The sequence below is a fragment of the Pseudophryne corroboree genome, chromosome 2, assembly GCF_028390025.1.
Source record: "Pseudophryne corroboree isolate aPseCor3 chromosome 2, aPseCor3.hap2, whole genome shotgun sequence".
Lineage (NCBI taxonomy): Eukaryota > Metazoa > Chordata > Amphibia > Anura > Myobatrachidae > Pseudophryne > Pseudophryne corroboree.
In genome coordinates this window covers 114,000,363-114,022,880 of record NC_086445.1, presented here as the reverse complement: position 1 = coordinate 114,022,880, position 22,518 = coordinate 114,000,363, and the positions used below count along the sequence as shown (strand labels likewise).

General features: G+C 47.2%; 1 protein-coding gene across 4 annotated transcripts in view; it reads right to left on the bottom strand.

The window, feature by feature from the left end:
* Positions 1-262: 262 nt before the first annotated feature.
* RNF17 (ring finger protein 17) overlaps positions 263-22,518 on the bottom strand; it is a 1,464,292-nt gene continuing 1,442,036 nt past the window's right edge. For all 4 annotated transcript variants that reach the window (XM_063951617.1, XM_063951615.1, XM_063951616.1 and 1 more), the window contains 3 exons: positions 19,279-19,468; positions 1,653-1,752; positions 263-574 (listed from right to left, as the gene is read on the bottom strand). In XM_063951617.1, coding sequence (XP_063807687.1) covers positions 1,657-1,752; positions 19,279-19,468 — 286 coding nt within the window. In that variant the 3' untranslated portion in view covers positions 263-574; positions 1,653-1,656. The remainder of the gene's footprint in view (positions 575-1,652; positions 1,753-19,278; positions 19,469-22,518) is intronic.

The following is a 22,518-nucleotide window of genomic DNA, read 5'->3' as shown; positions in this document are numbered from 1 at the left end:
GAAAACCAGAGCAATACCAATTCGTGTTGTAAAGGCTGAATAGAACATGGTAACCAGAGGAAGGCAAGGTCAAATATTACACAACAGCGCATTAACTGTGCAAATGAAGTCCTCACTTGTGGAAGTTGAATTTCATCAGGCACATAAGAGGGTTGTCTATAGATTTAAAGCAGCAATAATTTTAAAGGCAAACCAAAAGTGCCTGTAACTTGCAGGCTATTAAAAAAGCCATATTGTGATTAATCTGAAACACGAGCACACATTTAATTTTTATGGAACTTTTTGTCTTTAATTGGCAAACATATGTAATTTTATTCATTACATACTGTACAGTAACATATATCCTCAAAAATTTTTGAAATGTGCATATATAAAAAAACCCCCGAACTTTTAGTCAACATGTTCCATGTTATTCCAGGCCGGTCACAGATATGTGAAAAAACAAACAAAACAAATATGGAAACTCTTCTCTTGCGAGTATAAACTTCAGCTAGCCGAAACCTGAACCTAAAACATTCACACAAAAATAATGAAAGCTCTGCTCTTCTGAGTATAAACCGCAGTTAGCCGGTACCTGAAACAAAGATTAACACCATCAGTCTATTTGCATTTCACAAGTGTATTAATCCAATATTAAAAAGGCTGTTAAAACACCACTGTAGTTAGGACAAGTCGAACCCAACAGAGTGAAGTCTTTACATCCAGGTAGGATGACAAAATCTAAAGGAATCTCAGAAAACCTAGTGCCGGGGCAACTGTTGCGGAATTACAAGGTCAATCAACCTAGAAGACATCATATACTGTAGTTGCCATGTTTGAACAAATCTGAATGAGAGCTGCATTCTGATTGCTGCCACATTTCTTCTTATTACACAGTGTGAGCTGTGGAGCTCTTATTCTCTGTATTATATTGCAATTGCTAGAAAACGCTCTATTATATGGCAGACAATAGGTTTCTTTCTGTATTATAAGGCTAACAATAGGATGCTCATTGTATTGTATATTAGTCATTATGATGATCTCTGTATTGTATGGCAGTCACTAGAATTCTCTGTATTGTATATTAGTCATTATGATGCTCTCTGTACTGTATGGCAGTCACTAGAATTCACTCTATTGTATATTAGTCATTATGATGCTTTCTGTATTGTATGGCAGTCACTAGAATGCTCTCTATTGTATATTAGTCATTATGATGCTCTCTGTATTGTATGGCAGTTACTAGGATGACCTTTAGGATGCCCCAAAGTTTGACAACTTGATTTCCTTCTTTATTTTACATTGCAAGATAAAATGTATTTCAGCCCAGCATACTTTCGTGTTGACCCCACCTACATTTGATTTGGCCTGCCTACATGAAGTCACTTCATAATTTTCCATATTTTAAGTTCCCAATCTACACTTATTTAGGCTGCACTGATACTCTATTTTAGCAGAGCTCGGCTGATGCAATAAATTCAGCAATTATTTTTATCTGCAGCAATTTTATTTCTGACAGAGCGTTTGTAAGAAGATGAGAAAATGATATCATTTGGTGGCTTGTTAACCGGAACATATCATTTTCCTTCAAAATGTTGACAAAGGCTTTAAATTCTTCAACAAATACAAGAAATACAAGACACAAGAAATAAGTTCATAAAATAAATACTTACAACTTTAATCTACCTCTGCCAGTCCCATGACTATCAATGGCTGGTGCACCAGCTGCTTCTTTTCATCATACAAAAACACAATGTTTTCAGAAGCTCCAGACTACAAAAGAAAAAAGGACAGAGATTTGATTGTCGAAAACAAGAACTACTACATTTATTACAGCCAGGTCATCAGTTACTACAACAAAGAAAGTTAATATATTTTGCAGTTTCTAAAAAAATACATCAAAGTATGCATTAAAACAAATAAAATGAGTGTTTCACTTTGGTGAATATATTTCTGTAACCTAAACTTCATAGTCAAAAGGGTTGAATTTGCAACTTCCCCGACTAACAAGTTTTGTTAGAAATCTTATGTTTCTTGCAGCTGAAGGATCGGTTTCCAGATGGAGGTGGATAGTGTGCCTATAAAATGCCTATTGAAGATAGTAAAAATCCTCTCATGCCAGCCTTTTGGGTATTTATTTGTTATCAGAGATTAATATTTATTTTACTGGTAGTCATACATCAACCTGCAAATTGTCAAGCGGCTCACATCCATCCACAAGGATGTACATTTGAAAGTTTGTGCGTCAGCAGGGTGTGGTACATGTCAATATTCAGAATGCCGTGGCACATCCAGGGTGACACAGCACACAGTTTGAGAACCACTGGGCTAGGAGATTCAGGGAGTTGGGAGATGAAAAGGTTATGGGTAGGGACCAATTTGCAGCAGACAGTTCTGGAATTCCAGAGGGCACAGAAGAGAGGAAAAAATAAGAATTTACTCACCGGTAATTCTATTTCTCGTAGTCCGTAGTGGATGCTGGGACTCCGTAAGGACCATGGGGAAATAGCGGCTCCGCAGGAGACTGGGCACAACTAAAAGAAAGCTTTAGACTACTGGTGTGCACTGGCTCCTCCCACTAAGACCCTCCTCCAGACTTCAGTTAGGATACTGTGCCCGGAAGAGCTGACACAATAAGGAAGGATTTTGAATCCCGGGTAGGACTCATACCAGCCACACCAATCACACCGTATAACTCGTGATACAATACCCAGTTAACAGTATGATAACAACTGAGCCTCTCAACAGATGGCTCAACAATAACCCTTTAGTGAAACAATAACTATATACAAGTATTGCAGACAATCCGCACTTGGGATGGGCGCCCAGCATCCACTACGGACTACGAGAAATGGAATTACCGGTGAGTAAATTCTTATTTTCTCTGACGTTCTAAGTGGATGCCAGGACTCCGTAAGGACCATGGGGATTATACCAAAGCTCCCAAACGGGCGGGAGAGTGCGGATGACTCTGCACACCGAATGGGCAAACTCTAGGTCCTCCTCAGCCAGGGTGTCAAACTTACAGAATTTAGCAAACGTGTTTGACCCCGACCAAGTAGCTGCTCGGCAAAGTTGAAGAGCCGAGATCCTCGGGCAGCCGCCCAAGAAGAGCCCACCTTCCTCGTGGAATGGGCTTTCACTGATTTAGGATGCGGCAGTCCAGCCGCAGAATGTGCAAGCTTAATCGTACTACAGATCCAGCGAGCAATAGTCTGCTTTGAAGCAGGTGCACCCAACTTGTTGGGCGCATACAGGATAAATAGCGAGTCAGTCTTTCTGACTCCAGCTGTCCTGGAAACATAAATTTTCAGGGCCCTGACTACATCCCAACGACTTGGAAGCCTCCAAGTCTTTAGTAGCCGCAGGCACCACGATAGGTTGGTTCAGATGAAAGGCTGATACCACCTTAGGGAGAAATTGGGGACGAGTCCTCAATTCTGCCCTATCCATATGGAAAATCAGATAAGGGCTTTTACATGACAAAGCCGCCAATTCTGATACACGCCTGGCCGAAGCCAAGGCCAACAACATGACCACTTTCCACGTGAGATATTTCAATTCCACGGTTTTAAGTGGCTCAAACCAATGCGACTTTAGGAAATCCAACACCACGTTGAGATCCCAAGGTGCCACTGGAGGCACAAAAGGGGCTGAATATGCAGCACTCCCTTAACAAAAGTTTGAACTTCAGGTAGTGAAGCCAGTTCTCTCTGGAAGAAAATCGATAGAGCCGAAATCTGGACCTTAATGGAACCCAATTTTAGGCCCATAGTCACCCCTGACTGTAGGAAGTGCAGGAAACGGCCCAGCTGACATTCTTCTGTTGGGGCCTTCCTGGCCTCACACCACGCAACATATTTTCGCCATATGCGGTGATAATGGTTTGCGGTTACTTCTTTCCTAGCTTTAATCAGCGTAGGAATGACTTCCTCCGGAATGCCCTTTTCCTTCAGGATCCGGTGTTCAACCGCCATGCCGTCAAACGCAGCCGCGGTAAGTCTTGGAACAGACAGGGCCCCTGCTGCAGCAGGTCCTGTCTGAGCGGCAGAGGCCATGGGTCCTCTGAGATCATTTCCTGAAGTTCCGGGTACCAAGCTCTTCTTGGCCAATCCGGAACAATGAGTATAGTTCTTACTCCTCTTCTCCTTATTATCCTCAGTACCTTTGATATGAGAGGGAGAGGAGGGAATACATAAACCGACCGGTACACCCACGGTGTCACTAGAGCGTCCACAGCTATCGCCTGCGGGTCTCTTGACCTGGCGCAATATTTTTCTAGCTTTTTGTTTAGGCGGGACGCCATCATGTCCACCAGTGGCCTTTCCCAACGGTTTACAATCAGTTGGAAGACTTCTGGATGAAGTCCCCACTCTCCCGGGTGGAGGTCGTGCCTGCTGAGGAAGTCTGCTTCCCAGTTGTCCACTCCCGGAATGAACACTGCTGCCAGTGCTAACACGTGATTTTCCGCCCATCGGAGAATCCTTGTGGCTTCTGCCATCGCCGTCCTGCTTCTCGTGCCGCCCTGTCGGTTTACATGGGCGACCGCCGTGATGTTGTCTGACTGGATTAGTACCGGCTGGTTTTGAAGCAGGGGTTTTGCCTGACTTAGGGCATTGTAAATGGCCCTCAGTTCCAGAATATTTATGTGCAGGGAAGTCTCCTGACTTGATCATAGTCCTTGGAAGTTTCTTCCCTGTGTGACTGCCCCCCAGCCTCGAAGGCTGGCATCCGTGGTCACCAGGACCCAGTCCTGTATGCCGAATCTGCGGCCCTCTTGAAGATGAGCACTCTGCAGCCACCACAGCAGAGACACCCTGGTCCTTGGAGACAGGGTTATCCGCCGATGCATCTGAAGATGCGATCCGGACCACTTGTCCAACAGGTCCCACTGAAAAGTTCTTGCATGGAACCTGCCGAATGGAATTGCTTCGTAGGAAGCTACCATCTTCCCCAGGATCCGCGTGCAGTGATGCACCGACACCTGTTTTGGTTTTAGGAGGCCTCTGACTAGAGATGACAGCTCCTTGGCCTTCTCCTCCGGGAGAAACACTTTTTTCTGTTCTGTGTCCAGAACCATCCCCAGGAACCGTAGACGTGTCGTAGGGACAAGCTGTGACTTTGGAATATTTAGAATCCAGCCGTGCTGTTGTAGCACCTCCCGAGATAGTGCTACCCCGACCAACAACTGCTCCCTGGACCTCGCCTTTATCAGGAGATCGTCCAAGTACGGGATAATTAAAACTACCTTCTTTCGAAGGAGTATCATTCATTTCGGCCATTACCTTGGTAAAGACCCTCGGAGCCGTGGATAGACCGAACGGCAACGTCTGGAATTGGTAATGACAATCCTGTACCACAAATCTGAGGTACTCCTGGTGAGGATGGTAAATGGGGACATGCAGGTAAGCATCCTTGATGTCCAGTGATACCATGTAATCCCCCTCGTCCAGGCTTGCAATAACCGCCCTGAGCGATTCCATCTTGAACTTGAATTTTTTTATATACGTGTTCAAGGATTTCAAATTTAAAATGGGTCTCACCGAACCGTCCGGTTTCGGTACCACAAACATTGTGGAATAGTAACCCCGTCCTTGTTGAAGTAGGGGCACCTTTACTATCACCTGTTGTGAATACAGCTTGTGAATTGCCTGTAACACTGCCTCCCTGCCTGAGGGAGTTGTTGGTAAGGCAGATTTGAGGAAACGGCGGGGGGGGAGACGTCTCGAATTCCAGCTTGTACCCCTGAGATACTACTTGAAAGATCCAGGGATCCACCCGTGAGCGAGCCCACTGATCGCTGAAATTTTTGAGACGGGCTCCCACCGTACCTGGCTCTGCCTGTGGAGCCCCAGCGTCATGCTGTGGACTTAGAGGAAGCGGGGGAGGACTTTTGCTCCTGGGAACTGGCTGTATGCTGCAGATTTTTCCCTCTACCTCTGGGCAGAAAGGACGCGCCCTTAACCCGCTTGCCCTTATTGGGCCGAAAGGACTGTACCTGATAATACGATGCTTTCTTTGGCTGTGAGGGAACATGGGGTAAAAATGTAGACTACCCAGCTGTTGCTGTGGAAACGAGGTCCGAGAGACCATCCCCGAACAACTCCTCACCCTTATAAGGCAAAACTTCCACGTGCCTTTTTGAATCTGCATCTCCTGTCCACTGCAGAGTCCATAACCCTCTCCTGGCAGAAATGGACATTGCACTTATTTTAGATGCCAGCCGGCAAATATCCCTCTGTGCATCCCTCATGTATAACAGTGCGTCTTTAATATGCTCTACGGTTAGCAATATAGTGTCCCTGTCTAGGGTATCAATATGACAGGGAATCTGACCACGCAGCTGCAGCACTGCACATCCATGCTGAAGCAATAGCTGGTCTCAGTATAACACCTGTGTGTGTATATATATAGACTTCAGGATAGCCTCCTGCTTTCTATCAGCAGATTCCTTCAGGGCGGCCGTATCCGGAGACGGTAGTGCCACCTTCTTTGACAAGCGTGTGAGCGCTTTATCCACCTTAGGGGATGTTTCCCAACGTGACCTATCCTTTGGCGGGAAAGGGTACGCCATTAGTAACCTCTTAGAAATTACCAGTTTCTTATCAGGGGAAGCCCACGCTTCTTCACACACTTCATTCAATTCCTCAGATGGAGGAAAAAATAAGATTTTACTCACCGGTAAATCTATTTCTCGTAGTCCGTAGTGGATGCTGGGAACTCCGTAAGGACCATGGGGAATAGCGGCTCCGCAGGAGACTGGGCACAACTAAAAGAAAGCTTTAGACTACTGGTGTGCACTGGCTCCTCCCACTAAGACCCTCCTCCAGACTTCAGTTAGGATACTGTGCCCGGAAGAGCCGACACAATAAGGAAGGATTTTGAATCCCGGGTAGGACTCATACCAGCCACACCAATCACACCGTATAACTCGTGATACAATACCCAGTTAACAGTATGATAACAACTGAGCCTCTCAACAGATGGCTCAACAATAACCCTTTAGTGAAACAATAACTATATACAAGTATTGCAGACAATCCGCACTTGGGATGGGCGCCCAGCATCCACTACGGACTACGAGAAATGGAATTACCGGTGAGTAAATTCTTATTTTCTCTGACGTTCTAAGTGGATGCCAGGACTCCGTAAGGACCATGGGGATTATACCAAAGCTCCCAAACGGGCGGGAGAGTGCGGATGACTCTGCACACCGAATGGGCAAACTCTAGGTCCTCCTCAGCCAGGGTGTCAAACTTACAGAATTTAGCAAACGTGTTTGACCCCGACCAAGTAGCTGCTCGGCAAAGTTGAAGAGCCGAGATCCTCGGGCAGCCGCCCAAGAAGAGCCCACCTTCCTCGTGGAATGGGCTTTCACTGATTTAGGATGCGGCAGTCCAGCCGCAGAATGTGCAAGCTTAATCGTACTACAGATCCAGCGAGCAATAGTCTGCTTTGAAGCAGGTGCACCCAACTTGTTGGGCGCATACAGGATAAATAGCGAGTCAGTCTTTCTGACTCCAGCTGTCCTGGAAACATAAATTTTCAGGGCCCTGACTACATCCCAACGACTTGGAAGCCTCCAAGTCTTTAGTAGCCGCAGGCACCACGATAGGTTGGTTCAGATGAAAGGCTGATACCACCTTAGGGAGAAATTGGGGACGAGTCCTCAATTCTGCCCTATCCATATGGAAAATCAGATAAGGGCTTTTACATGACAAAGCCGCCAATTCTGATACACGCCTGGCCGAAGCCAAGGCCAACAACATGACCACTTTCCACGTGAGATATTTCAATTCCACGGTTTTAAGTGGCTCAAACCAATGCGACTTTAGGAAATCCAACACCACGTTGAGATCCCAAGGTGCCACTGGAGGCACAAAAGGGGCTGAATATGCAGCACTCCCTTAACAAAAGTTTGAACTTCAGGTAGTGAAGCCAGTTCTCTCTGGAAGAAAATCGATAGAGCCGAAATCTGGACCTTAATGGAACCCAATTTTAGGCCCATAGTCACCCCTGACTGTAGGAAGTGCAGGAAACGGCCCAGCTGACATTCTTCTGTTGGGGCCTTCCTGGCCTCACACCACGCAACATATTTTCGCCATATGCGGTGATAATGGTTTGCGGTTACTTCTTTCCTAGCTTTAATCAGCGTAGGAATGACTTCCTCCGGAATGCCCTTTTCCTTCAGGATCCGGTGTTCAACCGCCATGCCGTCAAACGCAGCCGCGGTAAGTCTTGGAACAGACAGGGCCCCTGCTGCAGCAGGTCCTGTCTGAGCGGCAGAGGCCATGGGTCCTCTGAGATCATTTCCTGAAGTTCCGGGTACCAAGCTCTTCTTGGCCAATCCGGAACAATGAGTATAGTTCTTACTCCTCTTCTCCTTATTATCCTCAGTACCTTTGATATGAGAGGGAGAGGAGGGAATACATAAACCGACCGGTACACCCACGGTGTCACTAGAGCGTCCACAGCTATCGCCTGCGGGTCTCTTGACCTGGCGCAATATTTTTCTAGCTTTTTGTTTAGGCGGGACGCCATCATGTCCACCAGTGGCCTTTCCCAACGGTTTACAATCAGTTGGAAGACTTCTGGATGAAGTCCCCACTCTCCCGGGTGGAGGTCGTGCCTGCTGAGGAAGTCTGCTTCCCAGTTGTCCACTCCCGGAATGAACACTGCTGCCAGTGCTAACACGTGATTTTCCGCCCATCGGAGAATCCTTGTGGCTTCTGCCATCGCCGTCCTGCTTCTCGTGCCGCCCTGTCGGTTTACATGGGCGACCGCCGTGATGTTGTCTGACTGGATTAGTACCGGCTGGTTTTGAAGCAGGGGTTTTGCCTGACTTAGGGCATTGTAAATGGCCCTCAGTTCCAGAATATTTATGTGCAGGGAAGTCTCCTGACTTGATCATAGTCCTTGGAAGTTTCTTCCCTGTGTGACTGCCCCCCAGCCTCGAAGGCTGGCATCCGTGGTCACCAGGACCCAGTCCTGTATGCCGAATCTGCGGCCCTCTTGAAGATGAGCACTCTGCAGCCACCACAGCAGAGACACCCTGGTCCTTGGAGACAGGGTTATCCGCCGATGCATCTGAAGATGCGATCCGGACCACTTGTCCAACAGGTCCCACTGAAAAGTTCTTGCATGGAACCTGCCGAATGGAATTGCTTCGTAGGAAGCTACCATCTTCCCCAGGATCCGCGTGCAGTGATGCACCGACACCTGTTTTGGTTTTAGGAGGCCTCTGACTAGAGATGACAGCTCCTTGGCCTTCTCCTCCGGGAGAAACACTTTTTTCTGTTCTGTGTCCAGAACCATCCCCAGGAACCGTAGACGTGTCGTAGGGACAAGCTGTGACTTTGGAATATTTAGAATCCAGCCGTGCTGTTGTAGCACCTCCCGAGATAGTGCTACCCCGACCAACAACTGCTCCCTGGACCTCGCCTTTATCAGGAGATCGTCCAAGTACGGGATAATTAAAACTACCTTCTTTCGAAGGAGTATCATTCATTTCGGCCATTACCTTGGTAAAGACCCTCGGAGCCGTGGATAGACCGAACGGCAACGTCTGGAATTGGTAATGACAATCCTGTACCACAAATCTGAGGTACTCCTGGTGAGGATGGTAAATGGGGACATGCAGGTAAGCATCCTTGATGTCCAGTGATACCATGTAATCCCCCTCGTCCAGGCTTGCAATAACCGCCCTGAGCGATTCCATCTTGAACTTGAATTTTTTTATATACGTGTTCAAGGATTTCAAATTTAAAATGGGTCTCACCGAACCGTCCGGTTTCGGTACCACAAACATTGTGGAATAGTAACCCCGTCCTTGTTGAAGTAGGGGCACCTTTACTATCACCTGTTGTGAATACAGCTTGTGAATTGCCTGTAACACTGCCTCCCTGCCTGAGGGAGTTGTTGGTAAGGCAGATTTGAGGAAACGGCGGGGGGGGGAGACGTCTCGAATTCCAGCTTGTACCCCTGAGATACTACTTGAAAGATCCAGGGATCCACCCGTGAGCGAGCCCACTGATCGCTGAAATTTTTGAGACGGGCTCCCACCGTACCTGGCTCTGCCTGTGGAGCCCCAGCGTCATGCTGTGGACTTAGAGGAAGCGGGGGAGGACTTTTGCTCCTGGGAACTGGCTGTATGCTGCAGCTTTTTCCCTCTACCTCTGGGCAGAAAGGACGCGCCCTTAACCCGCTTGCCCTTATTGGGCCGAAAGGACTGTACCTGATAATACGATGCTTTCTTTGGCTGTGAGGGAACATGGGGTAAAAATGTAGACTACCCAGCTGTTGCTGTGGAAACGAGGTCCGAGAGACCATCCCCGAACAACTCCTCACCCTTATAAGGCAAAACTTCCACGTGCCTTTTTGAATCTGCATCTCCTGTCCACTGCAGAGTCCATAACCCTCTCCTGGCAGAAATGGACATTGCACTTATTTTAGATGCCAGCCGGCAAATATCCCTCTGTGCATCCCTCATGTATAACAGTGCGTCTTTAATATGCTCTACGGTTAGCAATATAGTGTCCCTGTCTAGGGTATCAATATGACAGGGAATCTGACCACGCAGCTGCAGCACTGCACATCCATGCTGAAGCAATAGCTGGTCTCAGTATAACACCTGTGTGTGTATATATATAGACTTCAGGATAGCCTCCTGCTTTCTATCAGCAGATTCCTTCAGGGCGGCCGTATCCGGAGACGGTAGTGCCACCTTCTTTGACAAGCGTGTGAGCGCTTTATCCACCTTAGGGGATGTTTCCCAACGTGACCTATCCTTTGGCGGGAAAGGGTACGCCATTAGTAACCTCTTAGAAATTACCAGTTTCTTATCAGGGGAAGCCCACGCTTCTTCACACACTTCATTCAATTCCTCAGATGGAGGAAAAAATAAGATTTTACTCACCGGTAAATCTATTTCTCGTAGTCCGTAGTGGATGCTGGGAACTCCGTAAGGACCATGGGGAATAGCGGCTCCGCAGGAGACTGGGCACAACTAAAGAAAGCTTTAGGTCACCTGGTGTGCACTGGCTCCTCCCACTATGACCCTCCTCCAAGCCTCAGTTAGGACACTGTGCCCGGACGAGCTGACATAATAAGGAAGGATTTTGAATCCCGGGTAAGACTCATACCAGCCACACCAATCACACCGTATAACTCGTGATACTAAACCCAGTTAACAGTATGAATATAACTGAGCCTCTCAACAGATGGCTCAACAATAACCCTTTAGTTAGGCAATAACTATATACAAGTATTGCAGACAATCTGCACTTGGGATGGGCGCCCAGCATCCACTACGGACTACGAGAAATAGATTTACCGGTGAGTAAAATCTCATTTTCTCTGACGTCCTAGTGGATGCTGGGAACTCCGTAAGGACCATGGGGATTATACCAAAGCTCCCAAACAGGCGGGAGAGTGCGGATGACTCTGCAGCACCGAATGAGAGAACTCCAGATCCTCCTCAGCCAGGGTATCAATTTTGTAGAATTTAGCAAACGTGTTTGCCCCTGACCAAGTTGCAGCTCGGCAAAGTTGGAAAGCCGAGACCCCTCGGGCAGCTGCCCAAGATGAGCCCCCTTCCTTGTGGAATGGGCTTTTACAGATTTTGGCTGCGGTAGTCCAGCCGCAGAATGCGCCAGCTGAATTGTGCTACAAATCCAGCGAGCAATAGTCTGCTTAGAAGCAGGAGCACCCAGTTTGCAGGGTGCATACAGGATAAACAGTGAGTCAGTTCTCCTGACTCTAGTCGTCCTGGAAACATAATTTTTCAAGGCCCTGACTTCGTCCAGTAACTTGGAATCCTCCAAGTCCCTAGTAGCCACAGGCCCTACAATAGGTTGGTTCAAGTGAAAAGCTGATACCACCTTAGGGAGAAACTGGGGACGAGTCCTCAATTCTGCCCTATCCATATGGAAAATCAGATAAGGACTTTTATATGACAAAGCCGCCAATTCTGATACACGCCTGGCCGAAGCCAAGGCCAATAACATGACCACTTTCCGCGTGAGATATTTTAGATCCACGGTTTTTAGTGGCTCACACCAATGTGATTTTAAGAAACTCAATACCACGTTGAGAACCCAAAGTGCCACTGGAGGCACAACCGGGGGCTGAATATGCAGCACTCCTTTTACAATGTCTGAACTTCAGGTACTGAAGCTAGTTCTTTCTGGAAGAAATTCGACAGAGCCGAGATCTGTACCTTAATGGAGCCTAATTTTAGGCCCATAGACACTCCTGCTTGTAGGAAATGCAGAAATCGACCTAGTTGAAATTCCTCTGTTGGGGCCTTTTTTGGCCTCACACCAAGCAACATATTTTCGCCATATGCGGTGATAATGTTTTGCAGTTACATCTTTCCTGGCTTGAATCAGCGTAGGAATGATTTCCTCCGGAATGCCCTTTTCCTTTAGGATCCGGCGTTCAACCGCCATGCCGTCAAAACGTAGCCGCGGTAAGTCTTGGAACAGACAGGGCCCCTGCTGCCGCAGGTCCTGTCTGAGCGGCAGAGGCCATGGGCCCTCTGATATAATTTCTTGAAGTTCTGGGTACCAAGCTCTTCTTGGCCAATCCGGAACCACGAGTATCGTTCTTACTCCTCGCCTTCCTATTATTCTCAGTACCTTTCGTATGAGAGGCAGAGGGGGGAACACATAAACCGACTGGTACACCCACGGTGTTACCAGAGCGTCCACAGCTATCGCCTGAGGGTCCCTTGACCTGGCGCAATATCTTTTATAGCTTTTTGTTGAGGCGGGACGCCATCATGTCCACCTGTGGCCTTTCCCAATGGTGTACAATCCTTTGGAAGACTTCTGGATGAAATCCCCACTCTCCCGGGTGGAGGTCGTGTCTGCTGAGAAGATCTTCTTCCCAGTCGTCCACTCCGGGAATGAACACTGCTGACAGTGTTAACACATGATTTTCCGCCCATCGGAGAATCCTTGTGGCTTCTGCCATCGCCATCCTGCTTCTTGTGCCGCCCCGTTGGTTTACATGGGCGACTGCCGTGATGTTGTCTGATTGGATCAGTACCGGCTGGTTTTGAAGCAGAGGCCTTGCCTGACTCAGGGCATTGTAAATGGCCCTCAGTTCCAGAATTTTTATGTGTAGGGAAGTCACCTGACTTGACCAAAGTCCCTGGAAGTTTCTTCCCTGTGTGACTGCCCCCCAGCCTCAAAGGCTGGCATCCATGGTCACTAGGACCTAGTCCTTCCAACAGGTCCCACTGAAAAGTTCCTGCATGGAAGCTACCGAATGGGATTGCTTCGTAGGAAGCTACCATTTTTCCCAGGACTCGCGTGCAATGATGCACCGATACCTGTTTTGGCTTCAGGAGGTCTCTGACTAGAGATGACAGCTCCTTGGCTTTCTCCTCCGGGAGAAACATTTATTTCTGTTATGTGTCCAGAACCATCCCCAGGAACAGTAGACGTGTCGTAGGAACCAGCTGTGACTTTGGACTGTTTAGAATCCAACCGTGCTGTTGTAGCACTTTCCAAAATAGTGCTACCCCGACTAGCAACTGCTCCTTGGACCGTCCCCATATAAGGAGATTGTCCAAGTACGGGATAATTAAAACTCCCTTTTTTCGAAGGAGTATCATCATTTCGGCCATTACCTTGGTAAACACCCTCGGTGCCATGTACAGTCCAAACGGCAGTGTCTGGACTTGGTAATGGTAATCCTGTACCACAAATCTGAGGTACTCCTGGCGAGGATGGTAAATGGGGACATGCAGGTAATCATCCTTGATGTCCCGGGATCCCATGTAATCCCCCTCGTCCAGGCTTGCAATAACCGCCCTGAGCGATTCCATCTTGAACTTGAATTTTTTTATGTATGTGTTCAAGGATTTTAAATATAAAATGGGTCACACCGAACCATGCGGTTTCGGTACCCCAAACCGTGTGGAATAGTAACCCCGTCCTTGTTGAAGTAGGGGCACCTTGAGTATTACCTGCTGGGAATACAGCTTATTAATTGCCTCTAGCGCAGCCTCCCTGTCTGAGGGAGTTGTCGGCAAGGCATATTTGAGGAAACGGCGGGGGGAAGACATCTCGAATTCCAGCTTGTACCCCTGAAATACTACTTGAATGAAACAGGGATCCACCTGTGAGCGAGCCCACTGATCGCTGAAATTTTTGAGACGGCCCCCCACCGTACCTGGCTACACCTGTGAAGCCCCCGCGTCATGCTGTGGACTCAGAGGAAGCGAGAGAAGAATTTTGATTCTGGGAACAGGCTGACTGGTGCAGCTTTTTCCCTCTTCCCATGTCTCTATACAGAAAGGAAGCGCCTTTGACCCGCTTGCTTTTCTGAAGCCGAAAGGACTGTACCTGATAATACAGTGCTTTCTTAGTCTGTGAGGAAACCTGAGGTAAAAATATTTCTTCCCAGCTGTTGCTGTGGATACGAGGTCCCAGAGACCATCCCCAAATAATTCCTCACCCTTATAAGGCATAATCTCTATGCGCCTTTTAAAGTCAGCATCACCTGTCCAGTGACAGGTCTCTAATACCCTCCTGACAGAATGGACATTACATTCATTTTGGAAGCCAGCCGGCAAAATATCCCTCTGTGCATCCCTCATATATAAGACGACGTCTTTAATATGTTCTTATGTTTGACAGGGTCACCGACCACGCTGCAGCAGCACGATCTGCAGGTCTCAGTCTAGTACCTGAGTGTGTAAATACAGACTTCAGGATAGCCTCCTGCTTTTTATCAACAGGTACCTTCAAAGTGGCCGTTCCTAAAACGGCAGTGCCACCTTTTTTGACAACCGTGTGAGCGCCTTATCCACCCTAGGGGATATCTCCCAGCGTAACTTATCCTCTGGCGGGAAAGGGTACGCCATCAGTAACTTTTTAGAAATTACCAGTTTCTTATCGGGGGGAACCCACGCTTTTCACACACTTCATTCATTCATCTGATGGGGGAACAAAACACTGCCTGCTTTTTCTCCCCAAACATAAAACCCCTTTTATGTGGTACTTGGGTTAATGTCAGAAATGTGTAACACATTTTTCATTGCCGAGATCATGCAACGGACGTTCCTAGTGGATTGTGTATATGTCTCAACCTTGTCGACACTGGAGTCAGACTCCGTGTCGGCATCTGTGTCTGCCATCTGAGTGAGCGGGCGTTTTTGAGCCCCTGATGGCCTTTGAGACGCCTGGGCAGGCGCGGACTGAGAAGCGGCTGTCCCACAGCTGTTACGTCATCCACCCTTTTATGTAAGGAGTTGACACTGTCGGTTAATACCTTTCACCTAACCCTCCACTCTGGTGTCGGCCCCACAGGGGGCGACATCACATTTATCGGCATCTGCTCCGTCACCATATAAGCCTCCTCATTAAACATGTCGACACAGCCGTACCGACACAGCGCACACACACAGGGAATGCTCTGACTGAGGACAGGACCCCACAAAGCCCTTTGGGGAGACAGAGAGAGAGTATGCCAGCACACACCAGAGCGCTATATAATGTGGGGATTAACACTATCCCAATAGCTGCTTGTATATATAATATTGCGCCTAAATTTAGTGCCCCCCCTCTCTTTTTAACCCTTTGAGCCTGAAAACCACAGGGGAGAGCCTGGGGAGCTTTCTTCCAGTTGCACTGTGAAGAGAAAATGGCGCCAGTGTGTCCGAGGGAGATAGCTCCGCCCCTTTTTCGCGGACTTTTCTCCCGCTTTTTTCTGGATTCTGGCAGGGGTATTTACCACATATATAGCCTCTGGGGCTATATATTGTGGTATTTTTGCCAGCCAAGGTGTTTTTATTGCTGCTCAGGGCGCCCCCCCCAAGCGCCCTGCACCCTCAGTGACCGGAGTGTGAAGTGTGCATGAGGAGCAATGGCGCACAGCTGCAGTGCTGTGCGCTACCTTGGTGAAGACTGATGTCTTCTGCCGCCGATTTTCCGGACCTCTTCTTGCTTCTGGCTCTGTAAGGGGGACGGCGGCGCGGCTCCGGGACCGAACACCAAGGACTGGGCCTGCGGTCGATCCCTCTGGAGCTAATGGTGTCCAGTAGCCTAAGAAGCCCAATCCGGCTGCAAGCAGGCGAGTTCGCTTCTTCTCCCCTTAGTCCCTCGCTGCAGTGAGCCTGTTGCCAGCAGGTCTCACTGAAAATAAAAAACCTAATTCTATACTTTCTTTCTAGAAGCTCAGGAGAGCCCCTAGTGTGCATCCAACCTCGGCCGGGCACAAAATCTAACTGGGGCTTGGAGGAGGGTCATAGTGGGAGGAGCCAGTGCACACCAGGTGACCTAAAGCTTTCTTTAGTTGTGCCCAGTCTCCTGCGGAGCCGCTATTCCCCATGGTCCTTACGGAGTTCCCATCATCCACTAGGACGTCAGAGAAACAACTGGTAGTTTTTTCTCTCCAAACATAATACCCTTTTTTGTGGTACCCGGGGTAACATCAGAAATATGCAACACATTTTTCATTGCCTCAATCATATAACGTGTGGCCCTATTGGAAGATACATTAGTCTCATCGTCGTCGACACTGGATTCAGTATCCGTGTCGACATCTGTGTCTGCCATCTGAGGTAGCGGGCGTTTTAGAGCCCCTGATGGCTTTTGAGACGCCTGGGCAGGCACAGGCTGAGAAGCCGGCTGTCCCACATTTGGTATGTCGTCAAACCTTTTATGCAAGGAGTCGACACGGTCGCGTAATTCCTTCCACAGAACCATCCACTCAGGTGTCGACCCCACAGGGGGTGACATCACATTTATTGGCATCTGTTCCGCCTCCACATAAGCCTCCTCATCAAACATGTCGACACAGCCGTACCGACACACCGCATACACACAGGGAATGCTCTGACAGAGGACAGGACCCAACAAAGCCCTTTGGGGAGACAGAGAGAGAGTATGCCAGCACACACCAGAGCGCTATATAACACAGGGATCCCACTATAAATGAGTGTTTTTCCCTTATAGCTGCTTATATTATATATACTGCGCCTAAATTTAGTGCCCCCCCTCTCTTTTTTACCCTTATGTAGCTTGACACTGCAGGGGAGAGCCAGGGAGCGTCCTTCCAGCGGAGCTGCGAGGGGAAAATGGCGCCAGTGTGCTGAGGGAGATGGCCCCGCCCCTTTTCCGGCGGACTTCTCCCGCTTTTTCTGGAATTCTGGCAGGGGTATTTTTACACCTATATAACCTTCCTGAGTATATATGGTGTAGATTTGCCAGCCAAGGTGTCTTATATTGCCCTCAGGGCGCCCCCCCCCCCAGCGCCCTGCACCCATCAGTGACCGGAGTGTGAGGTGTGCATGAGGAGCAATGGCGCACAGCTGCAGTGCTGTGCGCTACCTTGTTGAAGACAGAAGTCTTCTGCCGCCGATTTTCAGGAACACTTCTTGCTTCTGGCTCCGGGACCGAACATCGAGGTCGGGTCCTGTGGTCGATTCTGGAGCTAATGGTGTCCAGTAGCCTAAGAAGCCCAAGCTACCACCAGTTAGGTAGGTTCGCTTCTTCTCCCCTTAGTCCCTCGCTGCAGTGAGTCTGTTGCCAGCAGATCTCACTGTAAAATAAAAAACCTAAAATATACTTTCTTTCCAGGAGCTCAGGAGAGCCCCTAGTGTGCATCCAGCTCAGCCGGGCACAAGATTCTAACTGAGGTCTGGAGGAGGGTCATAGTGGGAGGAGCCAGTGCACACCAGTAGTCTAAAGCTTTCTTTTAGTTGTGCCCAGTCTCCTGCGGAGCCGCTATTTCCCCATGGTCCTTACGGAGTCCTAGCATCCACTTAGGATGTCAGAGAAAAGAGTTTGTAGGAGAGAGAAGAAAGATTAACAGGGTTAATGTAGCAAGAGAGAGTTTGTGGGAGAGATATGAAATATATATCAGGGTTGCTGTAGTGCTGAAAATAGATTAACTTGGAGGGCAGAGATGCTAAGAGTAGTGATGGTGTGGGTGCCTGAGCTAGAAATTTAAATCTAAGGATGTGGGTAGGGAGGGAGATCAGTTTGATGTGGATAGAGGTAAGAAGAGAGCACGGAGGTAGCAGAGCTGAGTGGTGGGGTAGAGGTGAACTTAACAGGAGAGGAGGGGAAGGGAGGCAGAGGTGGGCGGGAGACAGAGGAGGAGAAGTAGAGACTGGGGTGGGGGCAAGGACATAGGTGGGGACAGGGGGGCAAGATATAGGATTAGGGAGATACCGAGTGATGGAGGGAGTTTAAGAAAACCAGGTCATATTGTTGATGGGGGGGGGAAGAAAACTATAAACTGGAGTGGAGGTTGTATGAGAGACGGTGAAAGTACTGTGTTGGTAGCAGTCTAGTAGATTTAGTTTGAAATGAAATAAAAGTGTAGATAATACTGGCGCAGAATGTTTTTTTTTTTTTAGGTTGTCTGAGTTAGAAATGAGACGATGCATTTGTTGTCTCGAAAACAGTGCCGTCACGCTGTTTAGAGAACAGTCTCTGCTGCCTCCCAAGCCCCCAAACAGTGTCAGTCTGTAAATATTTCTGCGGTTTAGAGGGCACTGCATCCGACAATGCAGTGCCCGAGCTGCACATGCGCAGTTTAGTAGACATTAAAACGTATGTAAAACATCAAATTATTTAGCTCTTAGGGTTAGCAATTTTGAAAACCCAATATTCTCTGTTCTTTTTCATATTAAACAAAAACACCAAGGATGAAACTAAAAGGTGTTTTTGTTTTAGAATTGTAAAACTTTTTTTGGGGAAAACTTTTCAAATGTTTGGACTGTGACCTTGAAACTTTGATTTCCGTAATCACAGTTACTGTATGTGGTATCTCAAAGTTAAGCCTGCTACTGTATGTTCTGGAAATTTTGTCTTCCCATTTTAAAAAAACCCCATTATTAATACAGGCTTAGGAGGGTTTTTGTATGCTCGCAGGTGCCAAAATGTGTGGATTTTGGAATGATTAAATCCTTATTACTCAAAAACGACATTGTAGTCAGCTTTGATGTCCCAATCGGCATGCAAAGTGCAAATAAAATTGGGAATTAGAAGGTTAAAAATAATAAAAAATTGTATCAGTTTATGTATAATGACCAAAAGTTACAAAACCAAATAATATTCTGTATTGTATGCAGCCAAGTCCTCAGCTATATGTCAGTGGTAGACCATAAATTACTCTGGCAGCAGCTAGTATCCTTACTAACAACTGGAAACAATAGTCCAATTTGGAAAGTGACATTAATGACAATCGATAAATTGGATTGTTGGATTAAGGGCAAACCAAAATTAAATGTATATTTAAGAAAATAAACAAATACATTTAGATATAAAAAATTCTTACAACACATGCAGCAAATAGTGATTTTTTTTGAACTAAGTCGATCATCTCAGTCAGGGCTCTGAAGCTCCATTCCTCGCAGTAAGGAATTCTTTCCAGTTCAAAATCTACTTTAGGAGGCTTAAATCCAGCCAGTTTTACTCGCACCGCCTTTGCTGGGTAATCCAATAGATAAGCAGGAATCTGAAATAAACTTTAAACAATAAGATCTGGTTAGAACAGCTGCTCCTAATCATTCAATACATAGAGCCGTGTTAAATAGCTGTCGGAAGCTGCCGTCTTGTCGGAAAGACGGCAGCTTCCGACAGGACACTGGGAACGGCCAAATTAGACAGTCGGATTTGTCCGTTCATTGAATAGCCCTTGTCGGATCCATTCCGACAAATGCATGTTGGAAAGGATCCAACACTTATTGAATATACCCCAAAAATAGGATTTTAATTACCTACCGGTAAATCCTTTTCTTGTAGTCCATAAGAGATATTGGGGGAATCTAGTACGATGGGGTATAGACGGGGTCCAAAGGAGCCGGTGCACTTTAAATTTCTTCAACTGGGTGTGCTGGCTCCTCCACTCTATGACCCCTCCCACAAGCAGTTATAGGTAAACAGTGCCCGAAGGAGAAAGGACATACTTGAGAGAAGGAACATAACAATGAGTGGTGAGATTCACACGCCACTTAACATAAAACAACCAGCAACAGCTGAAAACAAACAGCAACAGCTGAACAGGTAACCATACAAAGAGAACCTGTAGAAAAGTCAGCGCACTGAGGCGGGCGCCCAATATCCCTTATGGACTACAAGAAAAGGATTTACCAGTAGGTAGTTTAAATTCTATTTTCTCTAGCATCCATAAGGGATAGGGAATAGGCAATACGTAGGGAGAACGAGCAGACCTCTAAAAATCAGATTGAGAGAACATATAAACAATATACGAAAAGGGCTTGAAACACATTGTTTATCTGCTCATTGCAAAGAGGTACATAAATGTTCAGTAAATAGTATTGTTAATTTCAAGGGCAATAGAACATGTGAAAGGTAATTGGAGAAAGAATGATGTGGCAGCATCCTTAGCGAGGGCAGAAATGCGCTGGATATATGAATTAAGGACATTGCAACCAGGGGGACTTAATGGGGAATTCGAAACTAAATGGTTCCTGTAATATTGTATATGTCTTCCCTGTTTGCAATGCGTGCTCGGGAGAAATAAAAATGTATCTTGTTAGAATAGGTTTGTACAGGCTTTTAGGGGGATCTTTATCTTTAAGAAACCCGAGAACATGTATAATGAACCAGTAACATGGATAGATATAACTGACACACCGGACTCTCATGGGGGAGTATAAAGTTAGTGACCAGACCATATCCGCTCATGCCATGAGTAAGACCCTGTAAGGGTAGAAACGCGTCAGCGGCTGGAGTGGATATGGTCACTATCGTTTTTAGGCTTTCTGTGCAATAGCGGGCCAATGGTGAGGAGGACAGAGTAAAGTTATAAGGAATAAGGAACGCACACCGGGAGACGACCAGCGGTGAGAGCAATCTCATGCTCATACACCGTTGCAAGGTGTTGTGAGATAGCAAGTAATTACGGCTACGTCCGGGAGGTCAGGTGCCGTACTGGCAACAGTGAGAATAAGTGATCTCAGACGGATAAGAAGCACCGCATGAACTGGCGTCCTGAGAGTCCGGTGAGGCAATTCCAAACATTATCTCTGTTGATGCACAAAACTGTTGGAACGCTATGTATTGGCTTTGAATCGGTACATGAAATTTTTAATAATAAAATAGACTTTGTTTTTATTATATCTGGACATTTGATTGGATTATGGAGGTGGAAGATTTACTTGAACTCTGAATATATCTGCATAGTATTTGATAGCGCTGTGGGTTTCTAGAAGGACTTGGGTTCTATATACGAGTTGTACGGCTGATGGGCTGATCAGCATTTCCTTACAAGATACACAGCTGCAGTCATACAGCGCTTTGGATAGGATTCTTACACTTGTACTTTTTGATTTACTGGTAGGTTATCAAAATCCTATTTTCTCATACTTCCTAGAGGATGCTGGGGACGACATCAAGACCATGGGGTCTATACCAAAGCTCCAGTACGGGCGGGAGAGTGCGGATGACCCTGCAGCACCGATTGACCAAACTTTAGGTCCTCATCGGCCAAGGTGTCAAACTTGTAGAACTTAGCAAATGTGTTTGACCCTGACCAAGTAGCTGCTCGGCAAAGTTGTAATGCCGAGACCCCCCTGGGCAGCCGCCCAGGATGAGCCCACCTTCCTAGTGGAGTGGGCCTTTACTGACGTCGTTAACGGCAATCCAGCCGTAGTATGAGTTTGCTGAATCGTATTTCTAATCCAACGTGCAATAGCCTGCTTGGAAGCAGGACACCCAATCTTGTTGGGAGCATAAAGGACAAACAAAGACTTTGTTTTCTGTATACGAGCTGTTCTAGAAACATAGATTTTCAAAGCTCTAACCACATCTAGAGACTTTGAATCAGTGAATGTGTCAGTAACTACTGGCACCACAATAGGTTGGTTTATGTGAAAAGCAGAAACCACCTTTGGAAGAAAATGTTGGCGAGTTCGCAACTCTGCCCTATCTTCATGGAAAATCAGGTAAGGGCTCTTGAGAGACAAGGCCCCCAATTCCGACACCCGCCTTGCGGATGCCAAAAGCATCACCACTTTCCAAGTGAGAAACTTCAACTCTATCTTTTGTAGAGGCTCAAACCAATCCGATTGAAGGAACTGCAATACCACGTTAAGGTCCCATGGTGCCACTGGAGGCACGAATGGAGGCTGGATGTGTAGAACCCCTTTCACGAAGGTCTGAACCTCTGGAAGAGAGGCCAATTGTTTTTGGAAGAACACTGACAAGGCCGAAAACTGGACCTTGATTGATCCCAATCGTAGGCCCGTCTCCACACCATCCTGCAAAAAATGGAGAAAACGTCCTAAGTGAAACTCTTCCCTTGGAGCTTTCTTGGATTCACACCAAGACACATATTTTCTCCAATTATGGTGGTTATGTTTTGACGTTACTCCCTTTCTGGCCTGAATAAGGGTGGGGATGACCTCCTCAGGAATACCCTTCCAGCTAGGATACGGCGCTCAACAGCCATGCCGTCAAACGTAGCAGCGGTAAGTCTTGGTACACACAGGGCCCCTGCTGCAGCAGGTCCTCCCGAGGAGGAAGAGGCCGAGGATCTCCTATGAGTAACTGC